The sequence below is a fragment of the Callorhinus ursinus genome, unplaced genomic scaffold, assembly GCF_003265705.2.
Source record: "Callorhinus ursinus isolate GAN/ISIS: 27379988/994484 unplaced genomic scaffold, GSC_fseal_2.0 scaffold11, whole genome shotgun sequence".
Lineage (NCBI taxonomy): Eukaryota > Metazoa > Chordata > Mammalia > Carnivora > Otariidae > Callorhinus > Callorhinus ursinus.
Genome location: NW_027397073.1, coordinates 47276443 through 47290682, shown reverse-complemented (window position 1 = coordinate 47290682; position 14240 = coordinate 47276443). Strand labels below are relative to the sequence as shown.

Genomic DNA, 14240 nt, shown 5'->3' with positions numbered 1-14240 from the left:
TCCCGGGTTCAGTCAGGTAGAATAGAGGTGGGACGGGGTGTGAGGGGGAAGGTCAGGAATCCCGGGTTCTGATCCTCAGAACTCACAAGGCTCTCAATCAATGTGCACACTGAGCCTGACTGCACGTAGAGCAGGTTCCTTAACTGTGCTGAGGAGTTCTGCTCTCTGTGAATGAATAACCGTCAACAATCTTACAGGTTTGCTGTGAAGATCAGATACGGGAATATTATGTGGAAGTATTTAGTAAACTGTAAAGCATTATGCAATCAAATGCAAAGAATTACTATTGTCTTCCAACTGTTGGGACCTTAGCAAAGAGGTCCCAAAGACCTGAAGTAAAACACCTGAAATTTCTTTGGGTCCAAGAAAACTGTGCCTGACTCAATGCTTGTAGGTTTGCCTCCCAAGGTCATCCTGCCTCTAGAAGCAGCCCCAACCCAGTGGGGCCCAAAGGCACTTACAAGCCATTTAACTTGTGTGCTAGGCACGGTTTCACTGCTCTTCATGTATTAATCCAATTAATCCTCACAACAAGTTGATGAGGAAGGTGCTATTATACCAATTTTACAGATGAGGAAATGGGAGGCATAGAGAGGCTAATTTGTCCAAGAGTGGCATAGCCAGGATTCAAACCAGAAATTCCAGTTCCAGAAACAGACTCTGAATCAAGTATAATCAACTGTAAGGTCCTCACTCTAGCACCACACCCCCCCCCCACCCTGCACGAGGCATGGGCATGTGTGCACTCTTTTCCACCTCAGCTCTCTTTCGGCTCACCTCCCTCTGACGACCCTTAGCTGAAAACGCCATGGAGCTGGCTGGGCTGGTGCAGCTGGTGCAGGGACCTCCACCACCCGACCCCTCTCCTCTACCTTCTTAACCTCATCTCTTTGTGCATCCCTTCACCTGCTCCTATCAATAAACACTCCGATTTCATCTCCCTTTGGTCAAACGACCCCAATTTCTCTCCAGCTGCATTCCAGTTACCTGCCCCACAATCCCAAGTGCTCCAAAGGAAACCAATCCTTCCTCCACCACCGATCTCTCCTCCTGGGGAAGCTCCCAGTGCAGGTGCACTTTCTGCTGCCCCTTCCTTCCTTGCATCCCTTTCCTGCAGAGCCCACTGCCATCCTTTGTTCCCCTGGGCACTACTCCCCTAGAGACGGCCCGGCCACCTCTCCTGCAGACCTAGAAAGTCTCCTACACAGCGGCAGGCTGGGCTCTTCCTGAGCTGGCGCTCCAAAGCTTTCCGGTGCTCAGAACCCTACAATCCACCTTCCCGCTGCCGGTGAGGCAATCTCCAGATGCCTCACCTGGCTCCGGTGTGCACCCTCATCTCCCATCCCTCCTTACCTTCTGTCCCACACTGAGTGGGACCTGCCTGCCACCCTGCTGTTCATGCCTCCCTCCCCTACACTCCTGCTACCTGGCAAGGCCACTCTTCAACCACCATCTCCCCCGTGGGCTTGCCGGAGCGGGCAAGCACAGCCTCTCCCAGCCCTGAGCTCCATCATTCCAGCGGCTCCCCTGAGGGTATGCGGCCACCTCTCCCAGCATCCAGGCACTGGATCCCTCAATCCTCAGATCTGGGAGGCTGGTACCGGAAAAACACCATTCTACAGAGGAGGAAACTGCCGGTTACACAGGTAGAGTGACTCATCTGAGGCCACACCTAAAAACGGCAGAGCCAGACCCCATCCGAGGCCTGGCTGCTTCCTAGCTGGTTCGGAAGCCAGAGCTCCTTACTCCCCAGGCTACACTGAGGGTCACTCCTGGCTGGGCCATGCTCATCTCTGTATCCCACCAAGAACCTAGCTGGCATTGGAACGACTGGCCTGCGGGTCTCCAAATCACCGCAGCACAGCAGGTGGTCAGGACTTTCTGGACAAAGATGACAGGCGCACCTTAGGGTCCCTGGGACGTCAGGGCAGCATGAGCTGACGCCAAGACCAAGGGTGTGCCGTGCAACCAACAGCCCGCACACAGGGCACTCGCTTCCTTTCTAAGCAAAGCACCTGCTTTCCAAAATATAAGGTGTGGCCAGATGCTGCCTTTACTGGGATACCAGAAGGCCTGCTGTTGACTTTACATCAGTAACAACCACGCGGAAATAAAACCTAGCAATGTCTTCGGTCTGACCAAACCTGAGCTCAGGGCTGGAGACGAAGGTGGCTGCACAGAACCAGCTGTCCTTCAGGTCACTGAGCTGCACACCGAAAAGCTGTCAGTTTTATACCCTCTGTTTTACCATGAGACATGAGCTCAGACGCCCTTCATGTGAGAGAAAAGCCCAATGGCAAGGCCTGCAGAGAGCGAGCACGTTGTCAGTCATCACATTCAGACCGACCAGAATCAGAAGCTGCAGGTGTGCGAGCCGCGAGACATGTCTCGTTAAAGCTGTGCTCCAGTCCCACAGATCCGAATCTAAAGGATAACCATTCTTAACAGCAGGTCTCGTGGACCCCGACCAGTCATACAGAGCTATTTAAAACCACAAGAACCATCTTACTGGAGCATTTTAAAATTTTACTGATTCCTAAAACGTTAAAAAAAAATGACTTTAGGATTTATGTCCTCTAATTACAGACTCCATACCCACTCATCACAAATCTGCAAACATCACAGGTATATGTGAAGTAACCACCCCTCTTCTCAGATTTAACCAATGCTACTGTATTAGATCTGGGTTTTCTAGGCTTTTAATTCCTCCCAACAGGTAACCTGTAGGGACGAACAAGTGCAGTAACTTTTAAATAGCTTTTTCACAAATCAGTCTCAACAACCCTGCACAGACTGGCTTTCAGCTCAACTTGAACTGCCCTTCACTAAATTCATCCGGGTCTTTTCCGTAGAGGGCCACATATGAAATACTGTAGGCTTATGGGCCATAAGGTCTTTGTGGAATACACGCAACTAGCCTGTTGTAGCTCAAAAGCAACCACAGACAACAGGTACGTGATGGGTGTTAGGGGTGAGGGAGAAAACTTTATTCACAATGACAGGCTCTGGCCAGGCCATGATCTGTGGATCAAAGCAGAATTTATGAGAATCACAAAGTTGGGTATGTGGGAAGAGGTTCCAGGGGTAGTTTTTGGCTATTGTCTTGACTCCCTAGGAAGACTGCAAAATCATCAAGCGCAGAGCCCAGCTGTTCTATTTCCTCTGAAAGTCTCTGCAGTACCTGACCCAGTGTTCACCGATTCAGAAACCATCAAATCTCTCCATGTGTTGAAGGAGTTCAAATGGATTATGTTAGAAGTTAGAAATGAGAAATACTGCTTGTTTTGGCTTTCCACCAGAATTTAGGAGTTACAAGGCTACAGCGTGTCTGCTTTTAAAGGTTAGGTCATATGGCTATTTCACAACATGCTCCAGAGCTTAATGATTGGGTATATGACTAGACAGGGAAGTTTCTTCCAATAATAATAGTTCAGCAAGTTAAAAAAGAAATGCCCCTTCTGCTATATGTCAGCAACTATAGCAACTGCTAAACAGACCCTAATGGGGAACTCTATAAAAGCACATCTGACCGTATGGCGGAGGCTCTGCATATCAGCAACAGAGTCCTACACTCCGGGCTGCCGGCAGTAAATCTCAACTAACTCATCATAAAATGCTTCGTGGACATCAACTGTGTGCTGGGCACGAAGTTAAGTGATTTCTTCCTTCCTGCCTCACATACTTCTCAGATACCCTCTAGAGTGGTAGGCGGCATTTTACAGGTAAGGAAACTAAGGCTCAGGGAAGACTCTCTGAGGTCACATGGCTCCTAAGTGACAAAACCAGTAAGGAGAATGAAGATTTTGAAGGCCAAGTGAATTAAACATTCTCCATCCTCTCCCCAGTCCCCACTCCCTAGCTGCTGGACTGCTCAAACTCCAGCTCCATTTGTACAGATGTATCCTCAGAGCGTCATACAGGGAATCCCTCTTTCTACACAAACATGTTCACCTGTGGAAATAATGGCTACCATTTACATCTTCTTACAGATGTCTCCAGGCAGCTGTCAAATCACATTAGTGACCACTGACCATCCTCAGCTCCAGGCCTGCACTGGCCACCCCACGGCACGTGGAGTGCAGGGCCGGGTCCTCTCACCTCTGCCACTGTCCTGGATGGGTAGAGCTCATGGCAGAACCTGGAGCCACACCAGCTCAAGCTCCAGCAAGGCGGGTCGGGTAGGGGGTAGGGAGAGGCCTCTGCAGGGAGCAGAGGGGCTGGCCTGGCGAGTCAGGACAACGCAGGATGGGATGGACTGAAGCTAGGAGCAAGTCCGGAAGGAGATGCCCTACTGGCCATCTGGAACAGCTGCTGAACACTCATTCAATTTCACTTGCTAAACATGCAGAATCTGGTAGCAAGATTTTGAATTTGAATAAATTAGAGCACAAATCAGAAGCCCATGGTTCAAGCCTCCAGCCTGCCATTTACTAGCTGTGTGACTTTGGGACACACTTGAGCCTTAGTACGCTTAATTTCCTGCAAAACAGGAAACACAGCATCCCATGTACCCTAGAGGGGTCCTGTGATGTTAAAACGAGACCAGATGTATCCTAGCAATGGAGTACTACACACAAATTAGGTAACTCTTTTTTAGGTTTCTTGTAATCTCGAACATCACTTCAAAAAACTTTTGAGTTAACTTACATACCATACAATTCTCCCTTTTCAAGTATACAGTTGAATGGTTTTCCTAACAACTAGGTAACTCCCCCCTACTTTCTCCAGTTTTCCTCTTGTCTACCTGGTAAGCATTAATTCACCCTCCAAAGGTCAGTTCAAAAACTGACTCCCCATAACATTTTGTTCTTCCCTTTGTTAGAGCACATTTTGCATTGCATGGTAATTTTATGTATTGCCCCTTCTCCCCGTCGCTATGAACAAGCCAGGGACAGAGACTACTAACATTTACAGTTTATAGAATGCTTTCTGTACAGGTAATTCTTCTGGTCTACTTTTGCATCTACACTGTGCCCATAGCAACCACTTTATATTTATGAAACTAGTGAATGACAGGAACTTTGAGTTCCTCTGTGGCCTAAGGGACAAAAACAAGACAAAGAACAAATTTTATTTTTATTTTTTTAATTTTATTTATTTATTTGAGAGAGTGAGAATGGAGAGAGAGCACATAAGAGGGGGGAGGGTCAGAGGGAGAAGCAGACTCCCTGCTGAGCAGGGAGCCCGATGCGGGACTCGATCCCGGGACTCCAGGATCATGACCTGAGCCGAAGGCAGTCGCTTAACCAGCTGAGCCACCCAGGTGCCCCAAAGAACAAATTTTGAAACTTCCCTCTCAAATCCCCCAACAGTACACTTGCATCAGAAACAGGTTTGGGTAGAATGTAAAAAATAAAACAAACGATAAAGTTTTTCTTTTTTCTCCCTAAGTTTTCTTGCCAAAGCAAATATTCCAGAGACTGAAAATAAGAGGCATAATCGAAGCAAAGAAAAACTTGTTGGGCCAGAGTTGGTTATTGATTATCACCCAGACAGCAATGCAATTCTGGTTTCTACCAGCCTCTGCATCCTTCCATCTTATCCCCACACCTAAACCCACGAAGGCCAATGATCTGGTGACTCAGAAAAGAGAGTCCTGGCCATATTGGAAATGGTAAAATACAGTTCTTGCCCTCAAGGAGCCTACAATCTACTACTTCAAGCAATACTTCTCTTTCCATGAGAACCGTGAGAAGTAGGCATATATGTTAACCCAATTTTACAGAGGAAGAGACAGAGGCTCTAAGGGATCACTGGCTTACCCGAGATCACTCTTGGTGAGAAGGAGAGTCCAGACCCACACTCAGGATAAGACTGCTACTACAGTATAAACACGGATTTAGAGCCTTGGAGAGAAGGCATTCTAGTTGGGGAACAGGAAAACAAATACCATGGATAATGCAGTATTTGAACTGGGCCTTGGAAGACGGGAAGGGTTTTGATAGCTAGTAGTTTATTTGGCTGGAGAGCTGATGCCCTTCATAGAGCTATGGGTGACAAGGCAGAAAGGGGCACCCACAATCAGATTAGAGATTGGTCTAACCCTGGCTTCTGCAGTAGATAATGTGTCATCCTTAAAACACCCTGAAAAGCCTCCCTTTTGGGAGTAGTGCAGGGTGGGGAAGGGTTACCCAAGAAAGAGAGATCATACTGTCTTCAGACCAAAGGGATTCTTTGTTCTGGGTAACATGACAAACACTGAAGCAATACAAAGACCTATTCAGCAAGTCGTTTTCTTTCTGCCCACTCGCTAAAATAAAATCCTCATTTTCCCTTGATTACTTATGTTAATAAGATATCTGAGCGCAGCATCAATCAAGGAGTAGGAGAGACTGGGAAATATTAACCATCTGAAATTGGGGCAAATGTGGGTTTTCTTCAATGCCCTCAGGTCAGAAGATTAAACTACTGCTGATCTCTTCAGGAAAAAAACATTTTAATGGCTTAATTCCTACCCAGACCTTACTATGTTCCAAATTCCTCAAGAAAAAGCTTGTAAAAATTACAGATAGGAGAGAGACGTATGATTTCTCAAAACTGCACACATTATTTGGATGACCACAGGTTTACAAGCCAGGCAGGATAGTGATATTTCATCATCTGTAAAAACTAAAAATTAAGAAAGGCAAAAATCCCCCCCAAATGTCTATCAGACCTTATAAAGGACAGTTAGGTCTGTCAATTCTGTGACAGAATTTCCTGAGTGCTCAGGCTAAACCCAGACAAGGCGCTATCACTGGTAAGAATTCTAAAAGCAGACCCTCTCTTTCCCCCCAGTGTGTTCAGGGGTACTGGAAGCCTCTGCCTATGCGAGGGAGTCAATTTGTAAAATAACAAAGACATATTTCAGACCTTTCCAAGGATTTTGCAACTCATGATGAACCTCTGACCTATCTCAAAAGTCTTTGGAAGAGAGGCACTCATTGGCCATCAGTCTTGGATATTACCTTGAAGTGAAAGGATTTCAGAGGTAAGTTAAAGCTACTTACCAGTGTAAATCCTGTCTACCAGATCCTGACCTAAAACTCGAGGCAAATTGAATAGCTGTATTTTCTTTAAGGCACAGAATTACTCCTGTTTCTTGAGTTTTTACTACAGTGGTAAGGTCTCTCCATATATCATGTTACCTAATAACCCCAATAATCCTACAAGATATTGTGTCTTCAAAAAAAAAACCCTTGAGGCTTGACAGAGTAACATGCCCACACCCACTGACCCCATTCCAAACCACCTCCCTGCTCTCCTCTGTCTCCCCTCCCAACCAGGCACCAGAGGTGTGGTCTCCCACAAGCCCACAAGGCTGAGAATCCCCTTTACATACATAGAGAAGGGAGCCACAGCTCTTCTCCTGGCTCTTGGACCCTTTCTGGGTCAGCAAAACCTACCTGCTTCTAACAACTACCCAGAAATTTAAGGAGAGTTTTCCTAATCCAGGGAAGCACCCGAATCTGCTTTCCCCTCTGATTTACTACCTCCTCGTTACTGACATGTGCATGAGTGGGCACAAGGGCACAGGATCCCAGAGCTCCACTCTTGCACCCTCATCTGATTTAATCAGCACTATAACCTTAAACTTTCTCCCCCAACCCCTGGTTTTAAAAGAGAAAACCATAGATGCAGAAAGAGCAGTGAATGCAGCTAAGGGTTTGTCAATTTTCTCTGTTCAAAGAGCCAGCTCTTAATTTCACTGATCCTTTCTCTTGTCTTTTTAGTTTCTCTAATTCATTTATTTCTGCTCTGATCTTTATTATTCCCTTCCTTACTTGGGGCTTTGTTTTTACTTTTTCTAGGTCCTTTAGGTATAAAGTTACAGTTACATTGTTTGAGATTTTTCTTCTTCCTTGAAGTAGGCCTGTACTGCTATGAACTTTGCTCTAAGAACTGCTTTTGCTACATCCCATAGATATCAGTAGGTCATATTTCTGTTTTAATCTGTCTCCAGGTATTTTTTAATTTCTCCTTTGATTTTCTTCAGTGACCCATTGGTTGATCAGCAGCATGTTGTTTAATCTCATTTTTGTGGGGTTTCCTCTTGTAATTAATTTCTAGTTTCATACTAAAGTGATGGGAAAAAATGCTTGGTATGATTTCAACCTTCTTGAAGTTATTGAAACTTATTTTGTGACCCCATGTGATTTATCCTACAGAACGTTCCATGAACACTTGAGAAGAATGTGTACTCTGCTGCTTTTAGAGGGAGTGCTCTGTCTATATCCATTAAGTCCACCTGGTCTACTGCGTCATTTAAGGCTGATGTTTCCTTATTGATTTTTAATCCACTGATGAAAGCTGGCTATTAAAATCTACTACAAAAAAAAATTTAAAAAATTAAAAAAATAAAATAAATAAAATCTCCTACTACTATTGTATTGCTTTCAATTTCTCCCTTTAGGTCTGTTAATATTCGTGTTACAGATTTTGATGCTCCAATGTTGGGTGCATATATCTTTAAAAATGTTCTGTCTTCTTGCTGGATCAACCTCTTTATCATCATGTAATGAATGCCCTCCTTTGTCTTTTATTACAATCTTTGTTTTAAAAGTCTATTTTGTCTGATATGAGTATAGTTACTTCAGTATTCTTTCCATTTCCATTTGTATGGACTATTTTTTTCCATCTCTTTACTTTCAGTCTGTGGCTAGGAAAAAAGAGAGACAGCTCAAAATCAGAAATGAAAGAGAAGTTACAACTAATTCCACAGAAATACAAAGGATCATTAAGAGACTACTATGAAAAATTACAAACCAACTGGACAACCTAGAAGAAATGGATAAATTCCTAGAAACACACAATCTTGCAAGACTGAATGATGAAGAAATAGGAAATGTGAATACACCGATTACTAGTAAGGAGATTGAAACAGTAATCAAAAATCTCCCAACAAACAAAAGTTCAGGGACCAACCAGATGGATTCACTGGCAAATTCCACCAAACATTAAAAGAAGATTTAATACCTACACTCAAAGTCTTCCAAAAAATCAAAGAGGAGGAAAAACTTTCAAACACATTTTATGAGGCCAGCATTACCCTTGTACTAAAACCAGACCAGGGTGCTATTAAAAAAAAATTAGTCCAATATCCTTGATGAACACAGATGCAAAAATCATCAATAAAATATTAGCACACCAAATCCAATAATACAATAAAAGGATCATATACCATGATCAAGTGGGATTTACTTATGGATTCAAGGATGGTTCAACATCTGTAGATCAATGTGATCCATCACATCAACAAGATGACAGATAAAAATCATATGATCATCTCGATAAATGCAGGAAAAGCAGCTGACAAAATTCAACATCCACTTATGAAAGATATACCCACTCTCAACAAAGTGGATACAGAAGGAACATACCTCAACGTAATAAAAGCCATCATGACAATCCTACAGCTAATATCGCACTCAGTGGGGAAAAGCTGAAAGTTCTTCATCTAAGACAGGATGCGTATTCTTGTCACTTTTGTTCAACATAGTATTGGAAGTCCCAGTCATGGCAATGAGGCAAAATAAATAAAAGGCATCCAAATCAGAAAGGGAAAAGTAAAACAGTCACTATTTGCAGATGACATGATACATGAATTCAGTAAAACTGCAGGATACAAAATCAGTACACAGAAATCTGTGGCATTTCTACACACTAACAATGAAACATCATAAAAAGAAATTAAGAAAACAATTCCATTTACAATTACATCAAAAAGAATAAAATATCTAGGAATAAATTTAACCAAGGAGGTGAAAACCATAAGACACTGATGAAATAAACTGAAGACGACACAAAGAAATGGAAAGATAATCTGTGCTCATGAATTGGAAGAATATCGTTAAAATGTCCATACCACCTAAAGCAATCTACAGATTCAGTGAAATACCTATCAAAATTCCAATGGCACACTTCACAGAACAGGAACAAACAATTCTAAAATTTATATGGAACCACAAAAGATACTGAAAAGCCAAAGCAATCTTAATAAAGAAGAACAAGGCCGGAGATCTCACACTCCCCCATTTCAAACTATGTTACAAAGCTGTAGTAATCAAAGTAGCACTATTGGTATAAGAAAAGACACACAGATCAGTCGAACAGAATTGAGAGCCCAGAAATAAACCCACACAGGTATGGACAATTAATCTACAACAAATGAGCCAAGAACATTCAACAGAGAAAGGATAGTCTCTTCAATAACTGGTGTTGGGGAAACTGGACAACTATATACAAAAGCATGAAACTAGACCACTATCTTACACCATTCACAAAAATTATCTCAGAATGTATTAAAGACCTGAATAGAAGACCTGAAACCATAAAGTTCCTAGAAGAAAACATAGTTGGTAATCTGGACACCAGTCTTAGTGAGGTCTTTGTGGAACTGACTCCAAAAACAAGAGAAATGAAAAGAAAATAAAGAAGTGGAACTACACCAAACTAAAAAGCTTCCGCACAGCAAAGGAAACTAACATCAAAATGAAAAGGCAACCTACTGAAGAGAATATATTTGCAAACCATACACCCGATAAAGAGTTAATAACCAAAATATATAAAGAACCGTACAACTCAACACCAACAAAAAACAACCCAATTAAAAAATGGGCAGAAAATCTGTTGTTTTTTTTAAGATTTTATTTATTTATTCATAAGAGACAGAGAGAGAGAGAGGCAGAGGGAGAAGCAGGCTCCCCGCTGAGCACGGAGCCCTATGTACTCGATCCCAGGAGCCTGGGATCATGACCTGAGCGGAAGGCAGACGCTTAACCATCTGAGCCACCCAGGCGCCCGTGGGCAGAAAATCTGAACAGACATTTCCTCAAAGACATACAGACAGCACACAAGACATACAATAGCTACATGAAAAGATGCTCAAGATCACTATTAGGGAAATGCAAATCAAAATCACAATGAGGGATCACCTCAAACCTGTTACAGTGGATATTATCAAAGAGACAAGAAAACACAAGTGTTGATGAGGGTATGGAGACAGGGAAACACCTGCACACTGATGGTGGCATTGTAAATTGGTACAACCATTGTGGAAAACACTATGTGATTCCTCAAAAAATTGAGAATAGAAATACCATATGACCCAGCTATTCTACCTCTGAATAGTTACACGAAGAAAATGAAAACACTAATTCAAAAAGATATATGCACCCCTACATTCACAAAAGCCTTACTCACAATAAAGGTATGTAAACAATCTAAATGTTCACTGACAGATGAATGAATAAAGATGTGATATATTTATACAGTGGAATATTACTCAGCTATAAAAAAGAATGAGATCTTGCTATTTGTGACAACATAGATGGACTTTTGAGGGGATTATGCTAACTAAGTAAAATAAGTCAGATGGAGAAAGACAAATACGGGTGATTTCACTGATACATGGAATCTAACAAACCAAACCAAACCGACAGATAACAGACTAGTAGTTACCAGAGGGGAAGGAGGTTGGGGATTGGGCAAAATGGGTGAAGGGTCAACTGTATGGTGATGAATAGTAAGTAGACTTGTGGTGATCATTTTGTAGTGTACAGATGTTTAAATTATAAAGCTGTGCACCTGAAACTTATGTAATAACAATAATAAACAGCAGTGAGGCATTCATGCCCTAGGCTACTGAACCAAAGAAAAGCTGACCCAGGGAGTTAGGCCACCGAGTTCCAGGCCCCACTCTGTAGCTAGCTAATATTGCGGCAAGGGGAAACTCAATGATCCCCTGCTGGGTCTCAGTTTCTAAAGATGTAAAAGAGAGTTAACAACAAGTAACTTGCACTCTTCGAGAAGACCAAGCTGACTTAGGACGGTTTCAATTTGGCGCTTGGCAATTTTGTTTCCTTTCTTTACCTCCCCTCCCACCTCCACCTTCGGGAGAAGGGGAAATAAAGTGGTAGGATATTCTAAACAAATTCATAAAGAGTTCGTGCGCATGTGGCCGGATTTTTTTTTTTTTAAAGCCAGGTTAAATAAATAAGATCCCGCCCCCTCTCTACCCACTTTCGTCCTTCCCTCTGACTGCACATCCTAAACCCAGAAATTAGGTGACCACAGCTGAAATGAGCTCAAGAGAGGTCAAGCGAGCTGCTTCCAGTTGCCACCTCTTCCAGACCACAGAGAAGAATGCGTGGCCAGGGAAAGAAACCGGAGCGGGCGGCGGACGCCCGGGGCTCCAGCGCTGAAGCAACTTCCCCAGGACCGGCTGGACCCGCGCCGGTTCGGGGAACCGGGCGCCTCGCCGCCTTGCCTCGTCCCCCCACCCAGCGCCCTCCCGGGTCGCGGACGTTCGCTTACCTGCGCGGGACAGAGCAGCAGCAGGAGGAGGCCGAGGGCTGGGCCGCGCGCGGTCATGCTGCCGCGGTGCCGGGCTGCGCACAACAGCGGGACTCGGCTCGGCTCGGCTCGGTTTGCCCAGGCTCGGCGCGCTGGGCGGGCTCAGGATCCCGTGCCAGCCGAGGGAGGGAGCAAACGCCGGCGGTGGGCGGTGAGCGCAGGTCAGGAAAGAGGAAGGCGTCGTCGACTCCTCCCCTTTCTGGGCGGTGCCGCTGCCGGGTCGCCCGAGACCCGTTCTGGGGCGGGGCCGACCCTGGGAGGGCGGGGCCGGGGCGGCCCCAGCCGGAGCGGGGGGGCGGGGCGGGGCCTGACTGGGCGGCGCTGCTTTGGCTGGGCTTCCTCTGTGGTGTCAGCTGTGCGTTTCGCTGCCCTGTGGCCGTGGGGGTGCGGCATAGGGTAGGGATCCCAGACTCGGGCAGCCGAACTTCTGGAACCCGGCTGGGGAGGATATTTCTGCAGTTATGCCGAAAGTGTGTGGTTTTGACGTTTTAACTCTTCCCCCTTTTTGTCTTTCCTGAACTGGGGACGGTGGGCGAGAAGGTTTTAGTAAATGGGAGCGCTTGGAGACTGTTTTCCCAATTCCGATCCCACTCCTCAGCGGAATAGGTATTTATTTCAGCCCCGATTAGTACTCCGAGCAAATTCAGGGCCCCAGACTCAGCCACCAAAAAGGAATCGGTGCCCGGGCTTCAGCGACGCCCGGGGCGGTGCCGCGCGGTGGCCTGACCGTGTTGTGATCCGGGAGCGCGAGGGGCGGAGCGCGGTGGTGGGCGATACTCCCGAGCCAGCCAATCTCCGCTTGGTGGCCTCTCGGCCCACGTTAGGAAAAGCTCTAGAACTAACACCCGCTGGCGGAGCTGTGCGTAGCGTGACTTTGGACCGGTCCGCGGGAGAAGACCCCCTCCCCCCAACCCAACCTCCCTCCCTCGCAAGGTTGACCCAGAGGTGGGACCAGAGTCCATTTTTAATTTCTAGGTGAAGTCAGGTAAGACAAAGAAGCGTCTTCCATTTTTGAGCCTTGCACATACTATCTTTTTTGCTCTTGCATTTATTTTTATTATATGCATTTCTAGTAATATTTTCCCTCAGATTTCAGTTGTTGAGACCGCTCAAAAGCATCAGTCATTATCATTTTGAAGTTAAGGAAATGTAAGTAAGGATCTCTTTTCCCAACGGGGAAGCCAATCTACAATGAAAAGACTAAATATCCGTCTGTGGCAATGATCAAACCCAGGTAGGACCATGATGCAGGTGATATTCCCAGCGTCGCTTACAAAGCGTCTGCTTTGGTTACTGTCTTGCCTCCCCACCTCCTCAGCCCTGGGATGTCCACCAGGCTGGCTGGGCGTTGAAACTGTATGGATTTCCTCTAGACCTTCAGTCCCAGATCTTACGTGAAGGCTTCCGGGCCCTCCTGCAACTGTGCGCTCTCCCGCTCTGGTGATTCATTTGCGATCAAGTAGTGTGCCTTAGTTCCGCAGAGACTCAAACTGTTGTCACTGAACCAGCAGTATCGGCATCACCTGGGAACTTGTTAGAACTGCAAATTGGAGGGAGGTTCCACCCTAGACCCACTGAAACAAAAATTCGGGATGAGCCAGCTCTTTGAGTTTTAATAAGCCCTCCAGGTGGTTCCAATGCACTCTCAAATTCTAAACTTAACTGTTCTAATGGATTCCTGGGATCGTGGTAGATTAGTTACCCTTCCAATTTTAGCAAAGTCCCAATGGAAAAAAAAAAAAGCCTTTACTAAATAATTAACTTGAGTAAAGGAAGTATGAGAAATGTCTGGGATGGGCAGAAATTTTGATGCCCCACACATTATGTTCACTATTCACCAAAAGGATAACAAAAAGACCTTTAGCTATTTTTTTCCTAGTTCTTTTGTACGACTTCAATAATACCCA

At 45.1% G+C, this 14240-nt stretch overlaps 1 protein-coding gene across 1 annotated transcript in view; it reads right to left on the bottom strand.

Annotated features, from left to right (window-relative positions):
- Positions 1–12472, bottom strand: part of NPC1 (NPC intracellular cholesterol transporter 1) — a 48525-nt gene extending 36053 nt beyond the window's left edge. The window contains exon 1 of the mRNA XM_025886401.2: positions 12295–12472. Coding sequence (XP_025742186.1) covers positions 12295–12351 — 57 coding nt within the window. The 5' untranslated portion in view covers positions 12352–12472. The remainder of the gene's footprint in view (positions 1–12294) is intronic.
- Between the last annotated feature and the right edge of the window lie 1768 nt (positions 12473–14240).